A 25,583-nucleotide genomic window follows, 5' to 3' on the forward strand; every position below is an offset into this window, starting at 1 on the left:
GTGATGGAGTGGTATTGGAGCAATGGGAATGCTGATGTCCTGACTTTCAGAGAGAGAGAAAAATTGCTTCTCCGTGGTGGGCAAATTAAGCTGTTTCGCTTCTATTCTGCAACACTCCCATAACTTGAGTCACGTTCACTGAATGGGGCGATTGGGACCACAGTCGGCTACGATGTATATCGTGCAGTCTTACATAACGTCACTCAGTGTGCCATGGCGATATCAATGCATTCATATCATACAGTCTGACAAGCAACAATCGTAAAGGACTATTATAAATCGTACAGTGTGCACCCGCCTTAAGTTTAACAACCATAATGTGTTAAAATACATTTTGTCTCCAACTTTTGCTTTACAGTTTAAAACTCAATTGAAAAAAGATTGAAAATTCTTTTTTATATCAAAAGTATTTTGTGCAATATTTTGCTATAAAAGTCTATTTGTATGTTTGATTTAAATATTGTACAGATTTGGATACCATGTGTGCAGTTGTAATTTCAAATTTCAAATGATCCTAAACAAAACTTTGAACTGATAACTGACTCCTTAAGTTCTGTCTCACTTATTTGTGGTGATTTCATCATGACTGATTTAGATGCTCTCTGCACAGTCCTGAAGCAGTTGTGTTTTCTGTGCTGATCAAAGCACACACACGCGTACGTTGGGATGTTATATTTTTAGTGGGATGACCCCTACCTGTTTACGCATTGCCTCGAGAATAAGGTTAAGCCAGAAACTGTGGCTTAGCTTTAGATAATCACTTTTCAAAACCAGTTTTAACAGGCCATTATAATAGGCTGTAACATGCAACATGCATCTCCTACTTTCACGGTAGATTATTCACAATGATCTGAATGTGGTAGCAGAGCTTGAAATAGGCCAGCATGTTTGAATTTCACCGTGAACTCTAGCTCTACCATGCCTTTAAAAACGACAGCTGGCAGTTATGGAAACTGTCCAAAAGTGTAAACCTTTTTTGGAGTGTGATATTGATGTATATACAACGCTACATGAGTGAGCAGATTCACAAAACATCAAATCAATGAACTGTAGACAAGTTAGATATGACACAGTGATCTGCTGTATTGATCTGCAATATATGAATGTTCTCTCAGATCTTGTCAAAGGCAGAAGAATGTATATACAGAACATCTAATGTAGAAGAGCTTTTGTGTTTCAAAAGACTCATAATAAGAGGTCAGAAACTAAAGACCCCAATATAATTCATACAAAATCGAAGAGTGAACGGTGACGTCATTTAGAACAAAATCTGTTTTTGCGTTAGTTTTGGTGGTTCATAAAAGCTTGCCTGGAAAACGTTTTACCGGCTGCTAAACAATTTCTTACTGCTATTGGTCCGTGTCATCCATAGGTATGACTTGGAGCTCCACCTACTTCGATGCCGGCAGCTAATTTCCAGTGCACGGTGTTCAGTTAGTTAAGATCAGTCAACATGTACACACCGGTGTGCAGTTATTACCGAGCTGGTGCAAATGTACCTATATCTGTATGATTGTTTGCATAGACATTTTCCAAGAACATTCCAAGTATTTTTTTTTATGTTTAATTAGTCTTTTAAAAGGAATCAAATGTACTCAAATACTCTTAAGTGCCCAATTACTCTTTTGTTTGGTGTGCTGCTTCACTCATTTGCTGTCTGCAGCCACAAATCATTGTCACATCTATCCATAGTATGATATGCCAATCGTCAACCAATTATGACCATGTGTAGCGTGTTAAATTTAAATGTACTTCTAAATTCAGTTTTTCTTCTCAAACATGTTCAGGCCCAGCTCATAGCACAATCCATTGGTCAGGCATTCAGCGTGGCCTACCAGGAATTCCTCAGAGCCAACGGGATCAACCCAGAGGACTTGAGTCAGAAAGAGTACAGCGACATCATCAACACACAGGAGATGTACAACGATGATCTCATCCACTTCTCAAACTCTGACAACTGCAAAGAGGTCAGCTCTATGAAGTGTGTTCTGTCCAAAATACAGCTGACCCTGTGCACTGGTTGTTATTGGCCAATACCAGTGGAATATTTAGAAAATAGATGACAGTGATGATATGTTGCAGCAAAACCATGGAACACTTAGGCACTAAATTAATACAAATTAAGGACAAATTAGTTAACTTTAAATTAGTAACAAAAAACATTTGAGCTGCTTTCCACAACAACTTGTTTCTTAAGATCTTAAGTTATTTGTATAAATACCTAAGTTAGTAGTCATCTTTGTTTCATGAACCCGTATTTCAATTTTGGGGTTTATGTCTATGAGACGTGCATGTATGTTTATGTCATGTGCAACTCAAATGTTGAATTCCTTGAAGGCTGTTAAATTCCTTTGTAATCTTAAATACATACATTTGAGGTCAGACATTTCATACTATTTTGTTTTGAAAGCACTGATAGTTGTGCTAGATTGACCTCTCATGCTCTCAGTGTCATTTTATCAAGTGAGTAAAATTGTTTCCTTAACTGCATTGTTCCTTTTTGCCTTTGATATATCCTTTTAGTGGCAATCATTGCATCACTTTTTTTTCCTTTGTCTGTCTCTTTCTGTCTCAGTTGCAGCTCGATAAACAGAAGGGAGAGATTCTGGGCATAGTTATTGTGGAGTCTGGCTGGGGCTCCATTCTGCCCACAGTGATCCTGGCTAACATGATGAATGGAGGCCCTGCCGCCCGTTCTGGGAAGCTCAGCATCGGTGACCAGATCATGTCAATCAACAACACCAGCCTGGTGGGGCTGCCTCTCGCCACCTGTCAGGGAATCATCAAGGTGTGCAGAGGGTTGAATCTTGGCTTCTTAGGCAAAGTTTTTTGGCAGCCATTTATTCAGCTGTTAAAAATAAAATAAAATCCCTTTATTGTCACTCAACCATATACACAAGTGCAACAGTGGGTGAAATTTTTGGGTGCAGTTCCAAGCAACATAGCAGTCATGACAATTACAATAAATGTCTAGTTTACATATAACACAATTTACACAACTTGTTTACCCAACACAATATACACTTAATAATATACAATATACAGTATACAATATACACAAAATTCAACTGAGTTGCTGATTTTTAAACACCTGTGGTTTAGGCCTGCAAATTGACCAAACAACAGTCAATAAAATGATGGCAGAGACAACCAAAAAGGCAAACTAATCTTGAGCTAAAACAGATGTCAGGGTTCAGAAAGAAGAGGATTCAATTGAAGGGTAAACCACGGTTTATTGGGAAATAAACAAGCATGAGCCAGACAGGATAACGTCCACAGACAATATCGGCCTCAGAAAGCGTAGACTAGGTCCATGGAACGGTAACTCCCAGCCAAGAGCAGTCCGCACAATAGGTCAATGATGGTGGCGATTGAGATGGGGTAAGCAACGGGCAGTGTTGGCAGGTGAGGCGCTGCAAAGGGGAAGGGAGATGACTGCTGGTAGACCGGGGGCAGCGGGGGAATAAGCTCTGTCCAGCAGCCTGGAAGACACGGGAGACTGGAAAGAAAAAAAAAAGAAAAAGGGAAAAGACTAAACTGCTCGGAATGCAAGCCACAGGTGATAGGGGAAAAAATAAAGCAAAAACCTAGTAACTATGCCAAGTTAATGTATAGGAAAAATAAATACAAATAATCAATAAAGATAAAAAATGATAAATCAAATCAGGGCTGATAACAAGCTGGGATCAAGACACAGCAAAAGAAAAGCAAAATAGGAAATAACCTTGGAATCCAAAGCAAATCAAAATTGAAGAAAAATAAAACTTGACTAGATAACTAGACTACCAAGAACAGCAAGAAAATAAGCAGGACTAGCAAGACGTGAATAACAACACGCAAAACATGATCTGGCAATGGACAAAAAACACAAAGGGAATATAAAGAGAGGCTAATGAGGAGTAACACGTGAGTGTAATGTTGAACTAACAAGGTAACAAGAGGGAGGGGCGACAGCTGACAGTTGAACGCATGGAAAAAAACACGTGCAGACACACATGGTGAACGAACACAAACACCACACGCTGAAGTGCGGACAGAAATGCCTTATTGATGAGAGAGGTCAACAGAGAACGGCCAGACTGGTTCGAGTCAAGTCAAGTCATTTTTATTTGTATAGCGCTTTTCACAACACACATCATATCAAAGAAGCTTTACAGAAAATTATGCTTCAACAGAAAAACCTGTAATATTGTAATGTCTTTGAGTCATAATAGTGCGGTTTAAAGAAAAAAATACATGATTGTAAATTGTGCCTTAAAATAAATAACTGAAATGAATTATATTTATATTTAGACCCCTAGTGCGCCTAAGGCAACTGTGGCAAGGAACACAAAATTCCATAAGATGTTGGTTAAAGGAGAAAAATAACTTGCTCACTGCGGGGGCCAGTTCCCCTCTGGCTAAACAGCATGAATATAATGCCAATATTAGTTAATTATGTGTAGAACAATCAAGAAATGTTAAAATTAGTAAACTAAGTAAAGGTAAGGGGCCAATGTTTAAACAAAAACATATATTGTATTAACTGTAAGATTAATGACTAAAGTCTTATAATTTGCATTCTTAATTAACTGTGGAAGTGCAAAGAGATGCATCGTCTATTGTTATTTGGCTTCCATTAATTTTTTATCTATGTATTCCATTTTAAGAGTGTAGTCCATCCTTTGACCAAAGTGATGCAGGCAGAGTTTAGGATGGTGCACTGCAATTCGACTGTAAGCTTGTGGCAGATTCATTTCCGGTGGAGTCCATTTTAAGTCCAAGTTTCAGGGAGTGTCCAGTGAAGTGTCCCATGTCTGACAGTTGGTGCTGGCATCAGTTCATCCTCTGTGAAGTCCATCGTAGTAGACTGAAGTGATATCTGGCTGGCACAGACTGCAGTTAGTCATCATCACTCAGCAACATGTAACAGTGGGAGTCGGACATCAGGCAGGACCGGATTTGGACATCATGCAGGACCAGAGCTGGATCTGGCAGGCTCTGGTAACCTCAAGATATGTATCCCGAGGTTAAGACAAGGAAACAAATAGAATAATAGTTAGCGTAGATGCCATCCACATTAAAAAGGTTTTATAGAATATGAGATGGTGTCTGGTTCCGGCAGATGTAACTAATGTAGCATAACTATGAGTTGATAGATATAGTAGGTGTATGCCTGGCTGACAAGATGAGTCTTTAGTCTAGACTTAAACTGAGAGAGTCCCAAACCATCATCGGAAGACTATTCCATAGTTTAGGAGCCAAACAGGAAAAGGATTTACCTCCTTTTGTGGATTTTGATATTCTAGGTATTATTAACAGGCCAGATTTTTGCAATCTTAGTGATGTGTTCTCAGCCCACTCCTGTATTCACTATACCCACATGACTGTGTGGCAACACATAGCTCCAATACCATCATTAAGTTTGCTGACGATACGACAGTGGTAGGTCTGATCACTGACAATGATGAAAGAGCCTACAGAGAGGAGGTGCACACTCTGACACGCTGGTGTCAGGAGCACAACCTCTCCCTCAACGTCAGTAAAACCAAGGAACTTGTAGTGGACTTCAGGAAGAAAGACGGAGAACACAGCCCCATCACCATTAATGGAGCACCGGTAGAGAGAGTCAGCAGTTTCAAGTTCCTCTGTGTCCACATTACTGAGGAACTCACATGGTCCGTCCACACTGAGGCCGTCGTAGAAGAAGGCTCACCAGCCTCTTCTTCCTGAGACGGCTGAGGAAGTTTGGAATGAACCACCACATCCTCACACGGTTCTACACTAGTACTGTAGAGAGCATCCTGACTGGCTGCATCACCGCCTGGTATGGCAATATCACCGCCCACAACTGCAAAGCCCTGCAAAGGGTGGTGCGAACTGCCAGAAAAATCATCGGAGGTGAGCTTCCCTCCCTCCAGGACATATACACCAGGCGGTGTGTGAAAAAAGCTCGGAGGATCATCAGAGACTTCAGCCACGGTCTGCTCTCACTGCTACCATCAGGCAGGCGGTATCGCAGCATCAGGACCCGCACCAGCCGACTACATGACAGCTTCTTCCCCCAAGCAGTCAGACTGTTGAACAATTGATCTATCAGGATCAATAATTTGCACTGCACTTTAATTAATCTATAATCTCACACTGGACTGTCAACATATTCTCCTCAATACAACTACTTATATATATATATTTCATATACTCTTTACTTATTGTATTGTATATTGTGTATTCTATATTGTGTATTGTTTAATGTACATTGTATATAATTATTGTGTTGTGTATGTGTACATTTGATTTGTAAATTGTTTTGTGTAAGTATGTTGTTTATTGTAAATGGTATATGTCTCGTCACTGTCATGACTGCTATGTTGCTTGGACCTGCACACAAGAATTTCACCTACTGTTGCACTTGTGTACATGGTAGTGTGACAATAAAGTGATTTGATTTGATTTGACGTGAAGGAATATAGCATGATAGAAGGTCACATAAGTACTCTGGAGCTAGACCATTCAAGGATTTGTAAGTAGTTAGATGTATTTTAATATGAAAACTAAATTTAACATGTATCCAATGTAGCGACGCTAAGATTGGTCTTATATGATCATATTACTTGATGTTTATTTATGAAACCTGCTGGACATCCTCCCAGTAATGCATTAATTAGTTTCTTAAAGGGGTCATGACATGGTTTTTTTTATTGTATTATTATGTTCCCTTAGGTGCAATTATAGTATTAATATATTTTTTTTTAAGAAAAACTTTTAAAATCTAGTGATTTATGACCTTTTCCCACCCTGTTTCTCATCCTCTGATTCAAACAGTCTGTTTTGGGGGCGTTTCCATTTAAGACTTCAGTGTTAACGCTCACTGTTATGATTGGCTAACGTCAGTGCCTATGTATCAATTATTGACGCCCCCAGCCAGAACAATATGCAAGTAAACTAAGTAAAAACACTGTGATTATTCATAATGAATGAAATTACGCTTTAAAAAGTAGTTTAAAGTTTAAAATAGATTACTTACAGTTTGCGCCGTCGTTGTTCCCAGAATAGTCGGCACGGACTTATCTTTGAGCAACAGTTTTCTGGCAAAGCCAGCATCATATTGAGATTTGTTCTCAAAACAGTCATCCTTAAAATGTACAGAACAAACGCTTAAGTTAACACTGCCGTGACTGGGACGTCCTCAAAAAATAAACTGCATCCATTTTTCCCTGACGCCTGGATCTTTCGGCAGCTTATTCAGAGGTTTTGTTTGACCACAGCCAGGAACAGCACATCTGTGTGGCATCGTAATTTTCCTGTGCACAAGTAGTCTCTGTCAGAGCTCGCTGTCCATCGACTGAACACTTGTGAGGCGCACGGCGATACTGAAATGAGCGTAGTTGTCTTGTGCTGGAGGCGGTCATATGCAAACGCTGTTACGTCACTTCTAACCGACACGTCACTTCTAACCATGAATCCAGAACGAGCTGTATTTTGAGCTTGATTAAATAAATGATTCGTTTAGAATGGGGAGGACGTCTTAAAATATTAAACTTGCAGGACGTTTTAATGATACAAAGACCTCTTATATACCAAAAGATCAAGGCAAATTTGGTTTCTCATGTCATGACCCCTTTAAGCTGATAGAAAGGCTACTGTAACTCAGATAACCACTCTGTACAATTGTAGTGAGCAGAATAGCATCTCAGAATACCCAACACATCGAAAACCTTGAGGCAGAAGACCACATCTGGCACTTTATTAGGACCATAGTATTCCTGTAAAGTGCTAAGTGAGTGTATATACTATTATTAAAAATGTAACTACAAAACTAATTTCAGAGTAACAAAAATGATTGATCTGGTATAGGTTCTACATAAAAATGCAGTCAATCACATGTAGTCCAGGCCTCTATATGAAAGGTGTTTATTGTTTTTCAATAAATTATTTTGTATTTATTTTCTTGAATAGCACACCCGATTTTACACTTGGTTTATAAATGTATGCATAAATGCATGTGTTGTGAAACCAGCTTAAATTCTGCTCACATAAGTATGCAACCTGTATGCATTTATTTGTGAAAAAAACCCGTACAGTAACAGTACAGTACAGGGATTAAATTGTACTTAGTAATGTATTTTGTGTTTTTGTATTTTCCAGGGTCTGAAAAATCAGGTGCAGGTGAAGTTGAATATTGTGAGCTGCCCTCCTGTAACCACAGTTCTTATTAAGAGACCAGACCTCAAGTACCAGCTGGGTTTCAGTGTGCAGAATGGTATTGTGAGTATGGGCATTTGTGAAGAGGTAGAGGAACAGGAAGAATGAAACAGCATTTCCCCACGCTGGTTGTTGCTGCTTGTGTAAGTCCCATTTTTTTTTGTTCTTTTAGATTTGTAGTCTAATGCGAGGGGGAATTGCAGAGAGAGGAGGGGTGAGGGTTGGTCATCGCATCATTGAGATAAACGGTCAAAGTGTTGTGGCCACGGCACATGAGAAGATTGTCCAAGCCCTCTCCAATTCTGTGGGCGAGGTGAGTCCTCAGATATTACATTTATCTTGGTCTTGTACAAATTGAATGTTTTATGCTTCTGAATGTTTACATTTATACACTCATACTCTATATATACTGTATATATATATATATATATATATATATATATATATATATATATATATATATATATATATGTGTGCTGAACGTTTTAGGCACTTAATGGTTGGGGAGTAACGGAATACATGCAATGGGATTACGTATGTAAAATACAAAATATAAGTAACTGTATTCCACTACAGTTACATTTTAAATCATCTGTATTTAGAATAGTTACATTCAAAAAGTATTTTGATTACTGAAGAGATTACTTTGCATTTTATTGTCATTTGTTTCATTTAATATTTAGTCCTTTCAGATGGAAAACATTTATACATATAAATTATGCGATCCAAAGTGCATTTGAAAAGCTGTGAAACACTTTCTTATGATGTGTTACATTCTTACGAGCAGACAGAGAAGTACGTTTGAAGTAAGTTTGGAGCAGAAGAAATAGAAATAAAACTTGTGTAAATTGTCAGATTTACGCTAAGCTAAAATGCTATTTCTAGACATTTTACATGCACACGTTACCAGACACGATGATATTTTTTTATCAAGAAAATTTACGTTGGATCATAATTAATTTTTTCTAGTAAGGTGGTATTAGGGCAAAAAAAATCTTATTCTTGATAATAATTTTTGTATTGTTTTCCTGGAAAAATATCTAAAATTTCCTTAAAACAAGATCAATTAGATTTATCTTGTTTTAGAAACAACACTGCATAAGATATTTTGTTTTTTCAGAGAATGTATTTTTAACATCTGTATTTTGTCTTAACGTACTGACAGAGTTTTTATAGTCAAAGCAAGTGAAACAAATCTACCAGTGCTGAAGAAGTAATCCAAAGTATTTAGATTACGTTACTGACCTTGAGTAAACTAATGGAATACGTTACAAATTACATTTTACAGCATGTATTCTGTAATCTGTTGTGGAATACATTTAAAAAGTAACCCTCCCAACCCTGTAAATAGAATAGAATTGAAGAACAGGGAACCCTGCAACAGATGTCATGGCCCCACCAAACCCCCTACTGAACATCAAGTCAGTTTGAGATTACATAAAGAGACAGAAACAATCGAGGCAGCCTAAATAGATAGAAGATCTGTGGTGAATTCTCCAAGTAGCTTGGAACATCCTATCAGCCAACAACCAAGAAACACTGTGTACATGTGTATCTAGGAGAATTGGTGCTGTTTTGAAGGCAAGGTGGTCACACCAAAAATCGGTTTAGCTTTTTTATGCTTACTGGACTTAATGAACCATTAAGTGATAAATGAAAACTATTAATGGCATTATGTTATATATTATATACAGTATATATTGGTCCCAAAAGTTCAATTGTACCTTTTAATTACAAAATGTAATTATACAATGCAACATTTTTGCATTCTACAGTAAAAATAGATAGAAAGCATAACCATATTTTTTGTGCTCCAACAGATACATATGAAGACTATGCCAGCCGCCATGTTTAGACTCTTAACTGGGCAGGAGACCCCTATATATATGTGACTTCAGCTGAGATAAATGGCCCTGGGCACACAGAGTTTAGAGAAATGCTTGAATGTTTAGAGAAATGCTTGAATGTCTTTTTGCTACCCATGTTTTATTTATTTGCAATTATTTTTGCGTGTGGATGTTGTTGGAGAGATGCAAGTTTATTTTGTAAATATGTAATTGTTATATCAGTATCAGAAAGGAATGGAAAAGCCAGAGTGAGAAGTCTAGACAGTACATGTCCAAAATTCAAGCCAAGTGGCCATTCAAAGAGCATAGATTGTCACCGAATCTAAACTGCAATCACATGCACTGAATCAATACACTTTCCCTACACAACAGATGACTGTAGTCCTAGTGTCCATTACAATCATGCAAATGATTCTTTGGCATTATACGGTTTTTGAAATCTGCTCAGTAAGTACAAAACACAGTATAAAATGAATTTTGCAAGACTTACAATTATCAGCAGTTGTGCACATGCAGGGACTTTATCAACAAGGAAAAAAATTTCCATATCATCAGCATTCATCAATGAATAAATCTCATTTAGTGGGAAATAAAGACTTAACTGAGCAAATTTTGAGAGTAGTTTTTTTTACACACAAAATGAGCAAATCTTTTGTAAAAAAAAAAAAAAAAACACACAATTTCTGGACTTCTCCCATGCTGTAATAATCAGCCATTCTCTTGCCATGCTGTGAATTAGTTTTGTTTCAAACGCATAAACATTGTATGAAATTTTTAAGAGTTTATTTTTTATGTGTGCTTTTTTGTGTATGCCCAGCTGCATCACATTTGAGTCAGTGGTGAATGTAATAGTGTTGTTAACAGTGTGTCCACGTCCTTAAGCAGTATTAGAATGTCTGTACATAAACGTTAAACCTTGTTTAGTACTGTGTCCTTGTAGGAATCACTGTTAGTCCCATTTCATCTATGTGAGGCTTTGGCCTTCAGAAAATAAGACGACACTGTGACCAAAAGCCTTACTACTGAGTAAGAAAGCTTTTGAAAATGAATTGTAATAATAAAAAAAAGAAATGTGAAACAACTAATAATACATGAACATGAGTACATGTCTGCATGCATCTTAAAAAGACATTATGGCAAAATAATAATAAAGTGTAATATAAGCCCTTCATGATGATATCCCTTGCATTTTGATTATCTGACAGTTCTGGTTGGTTTGTTTGAAAATAAAAGCTAAAAAATGGCTTCAAGTAATAAAACCTTAGTGGGTCATACAACCTGTATCAATATCCATGCCAACCATTTCTAACAGTGGCCAGCTTCCAGGGCTTAAAAATAGCTCCTTTGCCTGATATTATGGCCCTAATGAGCGCAGATTTGAGGCTCACAGTTGGAAATCAGTTCAGCCAGCTCAGATTTCTGAAGTTTTTACAAACACACACACACTTAATATTGAAACTCTTATCTCTTGTTATTGGAGATTGCTGAGCTTTATGACAAGATAGAGCGAGGACATGATGGTATTCATTCAAGGGTGTGATGTGGAATCTCTAATCATAATCCAAATTTACATGGTCGTTGCTCCCCCTAGAGGTTATAGAAATACACTACAAATCTTTTCATTAGGGGTTCATAAATGGGCTTGCAATCAAACTTATTGATCTATCAGGAAACTTGATATTTATTGATCTAATACAGCTTTATGAATACACCCCCCTCATTTTCCATTGGTGAAACAAACAGATATTCCTGCCCCCAACTCACGTCATTCGTCGAGTCAATGTTATTGTGTTTGTAGGGACATTTTTTATAGTGCTACGGAGACACCTTGTTTATTACAGTTTTTGAGAAAATGAACTTATGAATAGCTTACTTACAGTTGTCTCTGCATTTTAAGCGTGAACATATTTTAACACACAAAAACATCCTTAAACATAGGGTACAATGGGGCTAAGGGCACACTTTCAGTTGTGAAATAATTGCGGAAGGTCGTTCTGATTAAAATTCAGGTAAAAGACCCCCAGGGGGAATAAAGTGCAGTTATATCTTGTTAATATAGGGGCAACAAAAAATTATTTGTCAACTAATGCAAATAATTTTGAGAAAGCAAGATGATTTTTTGAATAACAAATTTAGATAATGCTTTAAGATAATGCAAAATAACGACTTCAGAAAAGGGTGCAAGACTTCCTGTTAATTTTAAACACATTTGGCATTTTATAACATCTCAAGTTTTCTATAAACAAATTAATATCCATTGTAATTGTAAAAGTCAATGTGAGCACACTTTGAACATATTTCATAACAAATCTATTCAACCCACTTAAGAAAAACAATGTGTTTTATAGAGGGCTAAGCCCCTGCAATTGGGGGTGTTGCTTTTTATTATTTTGGGAGAAAATAAATCAAAGGAGCCATTTTCCCCATTGCACTCTAATATATGATGAATATGGTAAAACATTTGAGCACTTATATACTGTTCCTTCAGTAAATACACGGAAGAACTTGCTGAATAAATTGTTCCTCCAATGGTTATAGTTTTTCAAAAGACTAGTTATAAACAAACAAATTGTAAACAAAAAGATCAGTTATGTAGTAATCATAACATATTTATTTTATTTCAATATTATTCTTGCCCATGCGTCTATAAATTAAAGTTTGCTCAGGTGCATACAATAACCAGACACTGGTTTAACAGTTGCTCTCTCTCTCATGGGTTCTGGTCATTCTTGTCACATTTTAATATGACCTTAATCCCAAGTCCCTGGCGTGCCGTCTCAAAGGCCTGCACAGCCTGTTCCAGTGGGAAACGGTGGGTAACCAGGGGTTTGACATTCAAATTCTTAGATGCCAACAGAGCAATGGCCATTGGCCAGCTGCAGAAACAGTAGAGTCAGAAACAGAGTAATGAGTGAAGTGTGCAAAATATGAAATCAATATATAAAATGCAAAAAGCTCTAAATTGTACTCAAAAGGCTGAGGCTGTTGTCTGTAAGCAGTAAGCTTTACTTCTGCTACTTACGTATTACAATAGCGGAATACACCTCTAATGTCAACTTCTCTGAGTGCTGCATTGAGAATAGGTATGGTGGTCATCTCAGCACCAAGCCCAACCAATACCACCACTCCACCAGAACGAGTAGCCTAGACAGAATACACCACCATCAGCACTGATAGAACAACTGAGTATCATCGAAGATCTCTGTAAATCTCACAAAAAAAATTTAAGATAAATGAGAATAAGTCAAATACATTAAGCGGCAGCTGAAACCACAGCAAATCGGATTTTTACTTACTTTTGATCATGAACTTACATAGATGGCTGTCTGAATACTGCTCTCCACTCCAGTGCATTCTATGCTGGCTTGAGGCATGCAACCAAGCATTCCCTCCAATCTTTTGGCCAGTTCCTGTGGTGCATCCTCTTTCTTCACAGGTAGCAGGAAGTCTGCCCCCATCTCTTTTGCTTTGGCCAGCCGATCAGAGGACAGGTCTATGCATAGAGATTTCAAAATATATGCAATATATTATATTTATGCTATACAATATTTATTTTATATATACAAATAGTATATATAATTCACTTTTAAAATAACATATCGAATAAAGATGTATTACCACTTATTATTACTTGTGAGGCACCCATGGCTTTGGCTGCCAGCAATGAGACTAGTCCAATTGGTCCTATGTTGATCAAAACAAATTTATCACATATCTAATAGTCATTTTCCAATGATGTTTTCAAAACAGTTTAATGCCTTTTACAGGCATTAAATAATTTTCTTTACTCAGTGATATGACAAACAAGGACAAAGTCCTGACCCAAAATAGAAGACAGAGGTTATTAAACTGACTGGTTAGTCAATGTGTAACAGTTGTGTAAACATGTGCAACCATTAAATCATGGCTGACCTGCACCACAGACAAACACTGAGCTTCCAAGAGTGACCCCTGCCCTCCTGCAGGCATGGATCCCCACTGACAGGGGCTCAACCAGGGCTCCCTCCTCATAAGTGACATTATCAGGAAGCCTAGAATATAAAGCATAGAATTAAAGGGTTAACAAACAATAAAAACATTTAGATATAATAAACAGATAATAAAGCACAAGTAACTTGATTCGAATGATTATCTGACTTGTAGCAGAAGTTGGCACTGTGCTTATAGTATCTACACAGGTTTCCATCATCTGGGGGAGTGGCACAGAAGAATATGCTGGGAGACAGGTTGTAATGTCCAGATTTAAAAAACTCATCTATTTCACGAGGAACGCCAGGCTCAATGGCAACTCTGTCCCCTGTGGGGTGAGAAAGAGGATAACCACCCTTTAACACAGTTAATCTTAGTGAAACTGTTTATTTTACAAATCAACCGCAACACTTTTTATTTTATTAAATGCCACAAGGACATAGAAAATATGTATTTTTACACAGTCACGTAAATAACATCACTAACATTGCAATCATTTTACATAAAATGCTATTCCTTTATGATACATGTTTTCTATTAAAAACAATCGAGGTTACAATGGGGCACTTACAATGGAAGTGAATGGGGCAAATATTTGGATGGTTTAAACACAGAAATGTGAAGCTTATAATCTTATAAAACCACTTGCAGTAATTCTTCTGTTAAAACTCATGTATTATTTGTAAAATTGGCTTTAACTTTACACAGAAAAGGTTAGTAAGCGATTTTATCACATTAAAATCATGTTAACGCATGCTTATGTCTTTTTGCTATACTTTTGAAACTGTGAGTATTTTCATGTTTAATGTTTCATGTGCAATATATACTTCAGAACATGTCAAAATAACTTCTTTAAAAAAATAATCACACCAAATAAACACTGGCCCAACACAGAGAGCACTCACCTGTTTTGAGGTGCGTCACAGCAGAGCCCACTTTCACTACACGACCAGAGCCTTCATGTCCCAGTATCATGGGCTGTTTCACGACATAGTCCCCAATCCGTCCATTCTGCCAGTAGTGCACGTCGGATCCACAGATACCCACCGAGTGCATCTGAAGCAATACCTCTTAAATAATTATAAATTAAATAAATAAATAAAATACATTTAATAATATATTTAAACGCTGGACAAATGTCAGTTATTATTGTACTGCATTGCAAATATTTAAATGAGGAATCTTTACCATTTGCTCCCGGCTCTGGAATCGGACGTTGTTCCTGTAAATTTATATAAATTTGAAATATTAATAAAACAAAAATGTGTACCTTCTGCAGTCTTTTGTACAGCTGCAAACAGTTCAATTGTTGCAAAAAAAAAAAAAAGTAAAATACATGAAATGTCATACCAATCTTAGGTCTCCTTTAGAGTGCAAGACCACGGAAATATTATCTTTATCCATTTTATTCTATGGTACAGACACACGGCAACTGGTAAACTACCTAAAAAGAGTGTAGCCTCATTTAATCATTCAAACTTGTACGGATTACTCTCTCTGACGCCACTATTACAGCCATCCCACATCTTCCTGTTTTCCTTAGTAGCCCATTCAAGACCATCAAATCTGCGCGAGGTGTGCATGCACAGCGCAGTTTGCCATCTGGGTTCTGGAAGTATTTCCCCCATCATTTTAATTTCTCTTCATATTTTTTTTAAATTTTTTTATGAATCACAACATTAGGGTCATTATCAAAATATCGTGTCAAACATGTCCCTTGACTTTTAAGTCATGAAAAATATTTAAAATAGCAGAGAAACCCAATTTAAAAGGCATCATTGTATAAACTAACCTTTTAATCAAATATATTAAATGGTTTGACACTATAATGTTTTAAACATTTTTAAAGACATTTTTGATAATATTTATGATATCTAATATTCAGAAAATATTTTATAAAACAAAAATCGTCCCCTTAATCTGGCACTTACAGTTACAGACATTTACAGATACTTTTTTTTTTTTTTTTTTTTTTACAATTTTGTTTTCTCAGGTCAAGCATTAGTGTAAAAAAGCTAAACAAAATAAGCAATTAATAATTTGAAAATAATGTTTTTCACTTGATTTTTATGTTGTTGTTGTTGTCGTTATCGATGTTAAAAACTTCCAAGGTCAAAGTTCAGAGGAAAAAGAGGCTGCTGAAATGTGCAGATAGCGATTTTATAAAAAGTCATAACATTTTAACTTGATTTTTTCACATGGTTCATTTAAATGTGTTCATTTAATGTTCATGTGAATAAAAAAGATTTAAATGTATGATTTATTGATTTTAGTCTGATCAGTGGCGTACGCTTTATGATGCAGGTGATACCATGACCATGACACCAAAAAAAAACTATTAATCCTTTAAAAGAATTTGCCAATGGTGGTACATTTATCCTGCATACTCATTGGCAATTCCAAACAAAGTGATTAAAAAAATTAATCAGATTAATTTTGATTATATCTGGAGAAAGAAAGTCAATTACATTAAAAGAGCAAAGTTGACTAAAGATTTCAAGGAGGGAGGTCTACAAGCCATTGACTTTGATTCCATAAATGGTACCCTGAAAATTAACTGGTTAAAATCTTTTCTAAATAACAACAACCTTTGGTTTCATATTCCCAGAGAAATGTAAAAAAATAGGGAGTGATTTCTCTCCCCAACGTCTCCCTGTCAAACTATCACAGTTTCACCAGCAAGTCTTGTTGTACTGGAAACTTTTATACAATCATAATTTCACGCCACATAAGACCCCTATATGGAATAATAGATATATCACAATAAGAAATAAATCACTATATAATAAGGACTGGATGGAGAAAGTTATCTGGTCTGTGCTTCATTTAGTCAATAGCAGAGGATGTTTTATTTATGAGAACTTTTGTCTTAAATATGATATTATGTGTAATCGGAACACATTTAATTCTATAATCAAAGAAATCCCTATCCCATTAACCCCCAAAGCCAAGGAAATCCATTAAAAAATTTTAAATGATGTTTATCCTTCCAGTGAATTTGTATGACAAAGATTTGGAATTGAAACTAGAAATAATGTATTTTGTGATGAAGTTGAAACTACTGATCATTTATTTTTCCATTGTTTGTATGTAGAGGCTTTATGGCTTGACATTCATGAGTGGCTTTTCCCAAAGGTTCCTCTTCTTTCAGATTTCTCTCATAAGGACATTGTCTTTGGACTTGTTATCAACAGATACAAAGATGATTTTCTGGTTAATGACATTCTTATTTTTGGAAATTTCTATATACACAAATCTAAATATTTGAAAGTTAAACCCAGGTTTTCAGCATTTCACAATGCGTTTCTTTCTTACACAAAGGCCCTGCAAATGATGAAAAGTAAATATGCACAAAAACGTTTTTAAATAATTGAGGAATATGATTTAAAAAACAAACCCTAGCCTTTTTTTTATATTTTTTTTTTTATTTAATAAAATGTTATGTTTTCTGTAATGCAATTTTGCATTGTTATATTGCAATGATATATGATTGTTGCCATGCTGTTTGTATATGCTATAGTTCAATAATTAAAAAAAAAAAAAAAACACATTGTCACTGGTGTGACCCAATAATAATAATAATAATAATAATAATAATAATAATAATCAGAATCAGCTTTATTGCCAAGTATGCTTACACATACAGGGAATTTGTCTTGGTGACAGGAGCTTCCAGTCAACAACAATACAAACATTACCAAAAACAGCAGCAAGACATAGGTAATTAAAAACAAAAAAGAACACAAAATAAATAATTATACATATACGTACATACACTCACCTTCATACATACCCACATACACACACGTAGTGCAAATCTAATACAATCTGTTATATAGAGAACAAAAAACTGTATATTATGTACAGAGCAATGTAAGTAATGGCAGAAGTGGATATGTTGGATAATATCAATTAAAATTAAACTGTGTATTGCACATAATTATTGCTCAATGGGGCAATTTAATTGTTCATTAGATGGATGGCAAGGGAAAAAACTGTTCCTGCATCTGACGGTTCTGGTGTTCAGAGCTCTGAAGCGCCGGCCAGAAGGCAACAGTTCAAAAAGGTAGTGGGCAGGGTGAGTGGTGTCCAGAGTGATTTTACCAGCCTTTTTCCTCAATCTGGAAGTGTATAGTTCTTGAAGGGGGGGCAGGGGGCAACCAATAATCCTCTCAGCAGACCGAACTGTCCTTTGTAGTCTTCTGATGTCTGATTTCGTAGCTGCACCAAACCAGACAGTTATTGAAGTGCAGAGGACAGACTCAATGACTGCTGAGTAGAACTGTATCAGCAGCACTGGTGGCAGGTTGAACTTCCTCAGCTGGTGAAGGAAGTACAACCTCTGCTGGGCCTTTTTCATAATAATAATAATAATAATAATAATAATAAAATAAAGAACAGCAGTCAAGTTGTCCTTTATGAATAAAAATGTCAAGATGTTAAAAATATTTACCCTCAGCTTGTACGGGCAAAAACTGAACTGAATTGAAAATGTCAACATTTTTTATGTAAAAAAAAAAAATTCTTTTTAGAATGACCCATTACAAAAAAAGTATATATATTTTTTTTAAAACATAAAAAAAAAAAAAAAAATCACAAAGGTACAAGTCTGTATATTTACCGTCTTTTACAAGGGGCACAAACAACGATCCCATGAATCTTTGAGAAGGACGTAATTGAATAAAAACGATGGAAATATGTAAAACTATTGATTTAAGGTTGTTGCTTAAAAGTAAAGAAAAAATATATTTTATGTTTACTGGAAAATATTGTGTAATATACAAATATATTTGTAGTTTAAGGGTGCAAGGAGACAGACTCGATATCATCATGGAAGTGGGTGGTCGCTTCTGGACTTTGTTGGTCGAAGTTCTCTGGTTGGTGGATCTTTCTCTGCTGTATCATGGTTGTTCACCAGGAATTCCACCATTAAACACGATTTTTAAACAATGAAGTTGGAATAACGCAGATTAAAGGCTTTAACAGAAGCATATTCCATCGATGAACAATGTCAGTGTTCACGGGTCTGTCTATAAATGTTTATAACTTATTGTTGAAAATCTTGAATGGGATTTTTACTTCTGGAACAAGACTGTTGCACTCTGTACAGACATGAAATGAGGGTCAACATTTCAGCATTTCACAATCCAAAATAAAATAATATAAACTAAAGGAGCTTTAGACTAATAAAACTACACAACTGCCATTAAAATTTGAGTGCCTCAGAAATCTCCAGTGGTTGAACTTGGTTGATAATAAACTCAAGACCTCTTAGAAGATGATACAGGAATATTCTGGGTTAAATACAAGTTGAGCTCAATCAACTGCATTTGTGGCACAATATTTGCCATAAAATGTATTTTGACTCGTCCCTCCTTATAAAAATCTGGGTTCCAGTGAGGCATTTATTATGGAAGTAAATGGGAACCAATTTTTTTAAAAAATTTAAATACTCACTGTTTCCAAAGTATAGCCACAGGATATAAAGGATATGTGCGTACAAATTATTTTAGTGTGATAAAATCACTTACTAACCTTTTCTGTGTAAAGTTATAGCCAATTTTACAACTTCATTACCATGACGATATGACGTCCACAAACCCTAAAACCATAGTAAAAATGACTATTTAAAAAACGTTTTAACAGAAGAATTAATTAGTAATTTTATAAAATTATAACCCGCGACCCTGTACACAGGATAAGCGGTTGACGATGGATGGATGGATGGATGGATAAAATTATAAGCTTCTCATTTCTGTGTTTAAACCCTCCAAAAATTGTCCCCATTCACTTCCATTGTAAATGCCTCACTGAAACCCAGATTTTTGCTTTTTAAATTTATTTATATTATATTTTTTTAAAGAAAAGGAGGATAGAGTTAAAACAAATTTTTGCATTAATCAACATTATGCCACGAATGCTGTCGACTAAGCTTAAGTTGTATTGAACCCTTAATATTCCTTTAATCTCTTAGTCACTGGTCTTCCTGAACTCGCACTAGAACTTTTTTACACACATCTAATTTATTATATTTAACGATTTATTTATCTTTTAAAGTAATTAGTTTAGGTATTCTGCACTGTATTCTTCCACAGTGAAAACCCAAGATGACAAATGGCTAATTTATTACAAGATTTCTGGTCACTGTACTTTTGATCTGTACATTAACAATTAACATATAATCACATATTAACATTAAGACAACCTTTTTAAAGCACAGGCTATAAGTTGTTAAAGTTTAGTAAACTAATAGTTATTCTTTCACTCCCATTAATATTGCTAGTGGTAAATCCCTGTTTTTGCCACCCCTATGCAGTTTTTGTATTCTGTTAATTTAATGTAATCATTTCTCATTTTTAGACATAGCAAATTCTGCTTCTTAAATTAAACAGCATCATAATGGACGACCACATTGCTGGAAGGTAATAAACCACAAACAGGCAACTAAACAGAGTTTGTCTCAAGCATCATTTTAATAATGACACTATTTTTGTTCTCTGTAACAATGTCTTATCAGCTATTTTCACATACAGGTATTGGATTTCATACTGCTAGGAAAAGTAAGATATAACAGTGGACAAGGCAGATTAACTCTGAAATGAGCAGAATCTAAAATGGCAACAAATATTTCGATCAGTGAGATATACCTACATAAAACAATTTAAAAAATTTTTTTTATCTACAATACGGAAGCGTCTCATCATTGATTCTTGAAACGGTATGGCCATGGAGGGAGGGAAGGAAATCATGAAGTTCCCCTGAATACTTCTTCATTTGGCCAATTTCAACATATCCTGCAAAAGAGACAGAATGGTATACCTTAAAAGTTTCACATTATGGACTTTAACAATGTTCAATATGCTTGTTTAATACTGTTTAATACAGTTTCTGAATTTGAGAACATTGTGATGTATGGATGGGTGTAGGGGTCTCAATTCTGCATGTACCTGAGATCATGTTGTTTACAGGATACTGCTGCATCCCACAGCACAAACACACATTGTTCGGTGATGCAATAGTTTGACCATCTTCCTGGCTAATAGATAATATGAACATGAAGATAAACCATGTTTTTATAAAAAATAAAGTGCTGTAGTAGAGATTTCAAAGTCAAAGTGACAATGTGAATATAATATTTAGATCTCAATCATGTCTATAAATGAACAATATTGAATAATTATGTATTTTTAAACAGATTCTACTAAAATAAATTCAGGTCTTCTCCCCAAAATTCATATACAATTCAGAACCCTCCATAAACTATAAATTTTTAAGAATGTGAGTTAATACTGCATACCTGTTTGTTCTTCTCACTGGTTGATCATCAGTCTTATCAGACAGGTTTTCTTCAGAAACTTCAGTATTCATTTGTTGTTCACACATTACCTTTAACAGAGTATACTTGAGAAGCTAACAAAAGATAGAATGGAGTAACTGAGCAAGGGTTTAACAGAAAAAAAGCTCTCCTACCTGTTCATCTTTATCCCAAATAAACCTTCCAATTAGTGTTCTCATTTCTAAAAAACAAAACAAATTGGAACATTGCATCAGAGTAATAAGAAAAATAATTTAAAAAACATAACAACTGCTTAAAGGAATAGTTTGACCATAAATGAAAGTTCTGTCATAATTTACTCCAACTCATATGATTTAATGTCACCATTCATTTTAAATTCTATGGAAAAAAGATGCAGTGAAAGTAAATGGTGACTGAGACTAGCATACTGCCTAACATATACTTTTGTGTTTCATGGATGAAAGAAAGTCATTTGGGTTTGTAAACAACATAAGGGCGAGTAAAGAATGACAGAATATTTATTTTTGTGTTAACTTACACTTGAAGTACTCATTTCATTCTTTAGATTAGAACTCACTTCTAGAAATAACAACAATATGATCATGATTTTACACTTGGTTAAGACAGCTCACCGTTTTGTATGGCGACTGGCGGCAAAACATAGTGGCCAATAGGCACAGATTTAACACTCTCTCGTAGTTCACAGGTGGACAGGAAGTCGCTGTGGAAAACTGTTGCCCTGTTCTTCATATAGTCCTCACTGTCATAAATTCTTAAAGAATAATGAGGTTACTTTGTGGCACCAGTTTCCCTGACACTGAAATATATTTTCATAGAATTTTCTGAGTTACCCCAACAAACGGATTGTACACTAGGCTAAATGTATAAGTGCACGTGTCGTGTTTAAGCACCTTTTAGTGTCTTCAGCAGTAGCATCATCACTGAAGAGGTAATCTGCTGTTCTCCAGGAAGAAACAGCGCCCCCCTCGGACACTGTAAAAGTACATCTATCTCAAATGCACTCGTCCACTCTTCAAAAGTTAAAGCTCATATAACATAGTTAGATTGCCAAACATTGTTTGAATACTTTATATGAGTTAGGCCATTTTTAGTGATATTCAAATACCCGTCAAAGTATTTATCCTCTCACCCCAGAAGCTGGTTATCCCCTGTCCAACACTGCTGGAGAACCATCCCGTTTTACCTTTAAACATGCTTATATGGCGGTTTATTACTTAAGTTACAAAATAAGTGATTTGAAGACCTTGCTTTGTCACGTATCTTCCTTCAGCACTTCGATTCAGCCGAGGATGTTAAAAACTGTTGATGCGTTAGTAAGGCAACACGTGTAAGTGTAAACTATGTTATGTTCCTACGTCAGTTACCAGTGGTAATCTACGCGTAATAGACGTAAATGTTTTTAAAATGGGATTAAAGGGATTTATGAGGCAAAAAGATGGCAAAACACAGCTTCCAAAAACTAAACACGAGTCTTGACGTGCTACTACTGGTGACGGTCGTGTTTACACACTCGCTCTTAAAGAGACATACTCGCGCATAAATATTCCGAAAATTACGATTAATAGACAAAAGTTATTATAAGTACATTTCTGCTGTGTCCATTTAATCCAAAATGTAATCCAAAATGTCGCCGTTTGGATTTAAATAAGCAGATTCGTAGATTTGAGCTTATGATTGGATCAATATTGCAGTGACCAGTGGCCGGTTGTACCAGCTATACAAGTTACAATTTAGCCTAGTTGTGGTATAAATGGGCACTAAGTCACAATTTACGCACTACTAAATATTTGAGCGTTGCACCATTAAACTTAGGTAGGATGTAACCCTACGTATAAACTAATTATGGAAGCCTCCGACCAGGAGTAGCTAACGGATGGAATAAAAAGCAGACTGATATTTAATGACATGAATGAGTTCATGTTTTGCGTGACAGGCATCAATCATTTCAATATAGCCTACAGTATAATGTTGACATTTACACTCGTTTACATTTATGAGAGAGGAAAAAAAAACTTATGTAAACGTTCAAACGGTTTTCGGGATGCGTCGCCCGGTGTCAAGTTTCAACACATTCAATATATATATTTATCACCCCTCATTTATTTTAGATACAGTTCTTATATATTATTTACACAAGGCAAATATACTATTTAACAAATTTACTTTTATTATGTATCTTATTTTAATGGGGATTTAATTAATTGCAGCTGACAGTTACGGGTTACAAGTTTTGAACATCAACGGTAACAAGATACAATTTAAGTTCATGAATTTGTAACACTTCTGTGTATAAATATGAAGGATGTTTATTGGATAAATACGGGTAAACGTCATATTATGCGACTACACATTACCTACTTTATGGAGAGTTTACGGCCTACTAGTCAATTCTTCCTTTAGGAACAGGTGGTGTAACCAAATTAAGCACCGACTTAGTTACAAACTAACTAGTAGTTACTAAGCCCTAGTGTGAACTTTATGTCCCAACTTAAGTGAGACATAAAGTGTGTCATTTATGTTGTAGAACAAAACGTCCATATATCCTCAAGTTATGTTTACCACACACCTTATTTTACTCATAAATCGAAACCCCCCAATATAAAAAGCTATAGGAAAATCCACAGGGAACCAATTCTCTTCCGGGTTTTTGGACTACAGTCTGAACAGCATTTTTTTTTTTTTTTTTTTACTTCAGTGTCCCAGTACTAATAAACGACTAGAAACGCTGGTTTTCATAGGCGCAAAGCAAGCAGGAGCATTCCCTTAGACCCAAATTGATTCATCCAGAGTGAGATTAGGTAGTGTATTACACTCTCATGCCCACTAGATGGTGATAGCATGTCATAATACTACAGTAGAATAGAATCTTATGTTCTCATTCGAATCTAATCAACCTTTAAAACGGTTACGTTTATAAAGTGGCATTTATTATTGACCTAGTTTGGTTTTGCAAGCTGATGTTTTATTAAATATCAACCATAAGTTTAAGTTTATGTTGGAGTTATTTTTTCTCAACATGTCTCCTTGTTTTATTTTACAGGACTGGATGCTAGTTTATGTCGGCACATTTGAATATGTATGCATGAGTTAATTTGTGTAATACATGCTATACAAAAGTTATTACTGAAAGACTTTAAAAAAATGAATTAATTTGGCCCAGTCAGATGATTCCTTAACATGTGGCTTTACGCCATAGTTTATTTAACTGTAAGACATGGCCAAAATATACAGGTAAAGAGTCCAAGTGGGTTCTATCTTCATTTGTGACCAGAGCACAGAAAGAGACAGCATCTGCCCTTGTAAAAATCAAACAAACAAACAAAAAACCTAAGAGAGCACATGTTACACCACTCTTTGTCTCTCTCCACTGCCTGCCGGTTCATGCACGTACTAAATTCAAGGCCCTGATGCTGGCATACAAAACAGTCACTGGGTCTGCTCTAGCATACCTAAAACATTTATGCAGAGCTACGTTCCCACCAGAAGCCTGCGGTCGGCTACGGAACGTCGCCTTGTCATACCAAAACACTTTCCCGGACTTTCAGTTTCATCATACCACGTTGGTGGAATGACCTTCCCAACTCAATCCGTGAAGCTGACTCACTCTCTATTTTCAAAAAACGGCTAAAAACACATCTTTTCCAAAAGCACTTAGCACTTTTTTTTTCACAAAAAATACAAATACAAATTTACAATTCTTGTTGCACTTAAATCAGTTTTGTATACTATTCTGATGATAGTGAAACTTTGTAATATGGCACTTTTGTACCACTGTCTCCCTAAGATGATTCGCTGATGTTCTTCCTCTTTTGTAAGTCGCTTTGGATAAAAGCGTCTGCCAAATGAATAATTGTAAATGTAAATGTAAAAAACAAGCTTGTAAACAAATGTAGCGATTTATTGTTTGCTTCATTAAAAGCAATACAAAAATTTTACTTCATCTCAAGATGCATATAGTTCCAATACACATACAGATCCTGCCATTTTTGTAGTGATTTAAACATGTTTGGAGGAAGTTGACAGTAGGATTAATATTCCCTGTCATATACTGTATTTATATCAATGTGAGGTTCACCCGCTGGTCAGCAGTTTAGGTAGAATTGGCTTCTGTTGGCACTCACTAAAGCCAAATTGGTTTCTATTTTTGTGAGCAGTACTGTCATGTAACATTATGTTTTATGTCTCCAGGAGGCCATTGAAAAACACAAAACTGTACAGTAGAGGGATAGCGTGCTATCTGCTGGGTAAGTGTGGGCCAGATGAGA

General features: G+C 35.8%; 3 protein-coding genes across 4 annotated transcripts in view; 1 reads left to right on the forward strand and 2 right to left on the reverse strand.

Moving 5' to 3' along the window:
- apba2b (amyloid beta (A4) precursor protein-binding, family A, member 2b) overlaps nt 1-11,732 on the forward strand; it is a 130,377-nt gene extending 118,645 nt beyond the window's left edge. For both annotated transcript variants that reach the window (XM_052090600.1, XM_052090607.1), the window contains 5 exons: nt 1,788-1,967; nt 2,576-2,788; nt 8,128-8,247; nt 8,357-8,497; nt 10,005-11,732. In XM_052090600.1, the coding sequence (XP_051946560.1) occupies nt 1,788-1,967; nt 2,576-2,788; nt 8,128-8,247; nt 8,357-8,497; nt 10,005-10,076 (726 nt within the window). In that variant the 3' untranslated portion in view covers nt 10,077-11,732. The remainder of the gene's footprint in view (nt 1-1,787; nt 1,968-2,575; nt 2,789-8,127; nt 8,248-8,356; nt 8,498-10,004) is intronic.
- A 675-nt stretch (nt 11,733-12,407) lies between these two features.
- sord (sorbitol dehydrogenase) lies at nt 12,408-15,511 on the reverse strand. The gene is made up of 9 exons (XM_052090678.1): nt 15,351-15,511; nt 15,189-15,222; nt 14,906-15,070; nt 14,169-14,328; nt 13,944-14,062; nt 13,650-13,715; nt 13,346-13,524; nt 13,054-13,175; nt 12,408-12,907 (listed from the first exon to the last, which is right to left on the reverse strand). Exons 1-9 carry the CDS (start codon nt 15,402-15,404, stop codon nt 12,742-12,744), a joined length of 1,065 nt encoding a protein of 354 aa, XP_051946638.1. The 5' UTR covers nt 15,405-15,511; the 3' UTR covers nt 12,408-12,741.
- A 4,954-nt stretch (nt 15,512-20,465) lies between these two features.
- terb2 (telomere repeat binding bouquet formation protein 2) lies at nt 20,466-22,804 on the reverse strand. The gene is made up of 7 exons (XM_052154338.1): nt 22,448-22,804; nt 22,209-22,290; nt 21,930-22,069; nt 21,471-21,517; nt 21,298-21,386; nt 20,948-21,036; nt 20,466-20,794 (listed from the first exon to the last, which is right to left on the reverse strand). Exons 1-7 carry the CDS (start codon nt 22,509-22,511, stop codon nt 20,676-20,678), a joined length of 630 nt encoding a protein of 209 aa, XP_052010298.1. The 5' UTR covers nt 22,512-22,804; the 3' UTR covers nt 20,466-20,675.
- Between the last annotated feature and the right edge of the window lie 2,779 nt (nt 22,805-25,583).

Source organism: Xyrauchen texanus, chromosome 2, assembly GCF_025860055.1.
Source record: "Xyrauchen texanus isolate HMW12.3.18 chromosome 2, RBS_HiC_50CHRs, whole genome shotgun sequence".
Classification (NCBI taxonomy): Eukaryota; Metazoa; Chordata; class Actinopteri; order Cypriniformes; family Catostomidae; genus Xyrauchen; species Xyrauchen texanus.

Excerpts from the sequence above, each read along its gene's own strand:
- sord (XM_052090678.1), bottom strand. The coding sequence starts at position 15,404 with ATGGATAAAGATAATATTTCCGTGGTCTTGCACTCTAAAGGAGACCTA. Across the intron at positions 14,329-14,905 it reads TGTGACGCACCTCAAAACAG|GGGACAGAGTTGCCATTGAG; the intron begins GTGAGTGCTCTC and ends CTCACCCCACAG. Across the intron at positions 12,908-13,053 it reads GTATTCCGCTATTGTAATAC|CTGGCCAATGGCCATTGCTC; the intron begins GTAAGTAGCAGA and ends CTGTTTCTGCAG.
- terb2 (XM_052154338.1), bottom strand. The coding sequence starts at position 22,511 with ATGTTTAAAGGTAAAACGGGATGGTTCTCCAGCAGTGTTGGACAGGGG. Across the intron at positions 21,387-21,470 it reads TTTGGGATAAAGATGAACAG|GTAATGTGTGAACAACAAAT; the intron begins GTAGGAGAGCTT and ends ACTCTGTTAAAG. Across the intron at positions 21,037-21,297 it reads CCAGTGAGAAGAACAAACAG|CCAGGAAGATGGTCAAACTA; the intron begins GTATGCAGTATT and ends ATTATCTATTAG.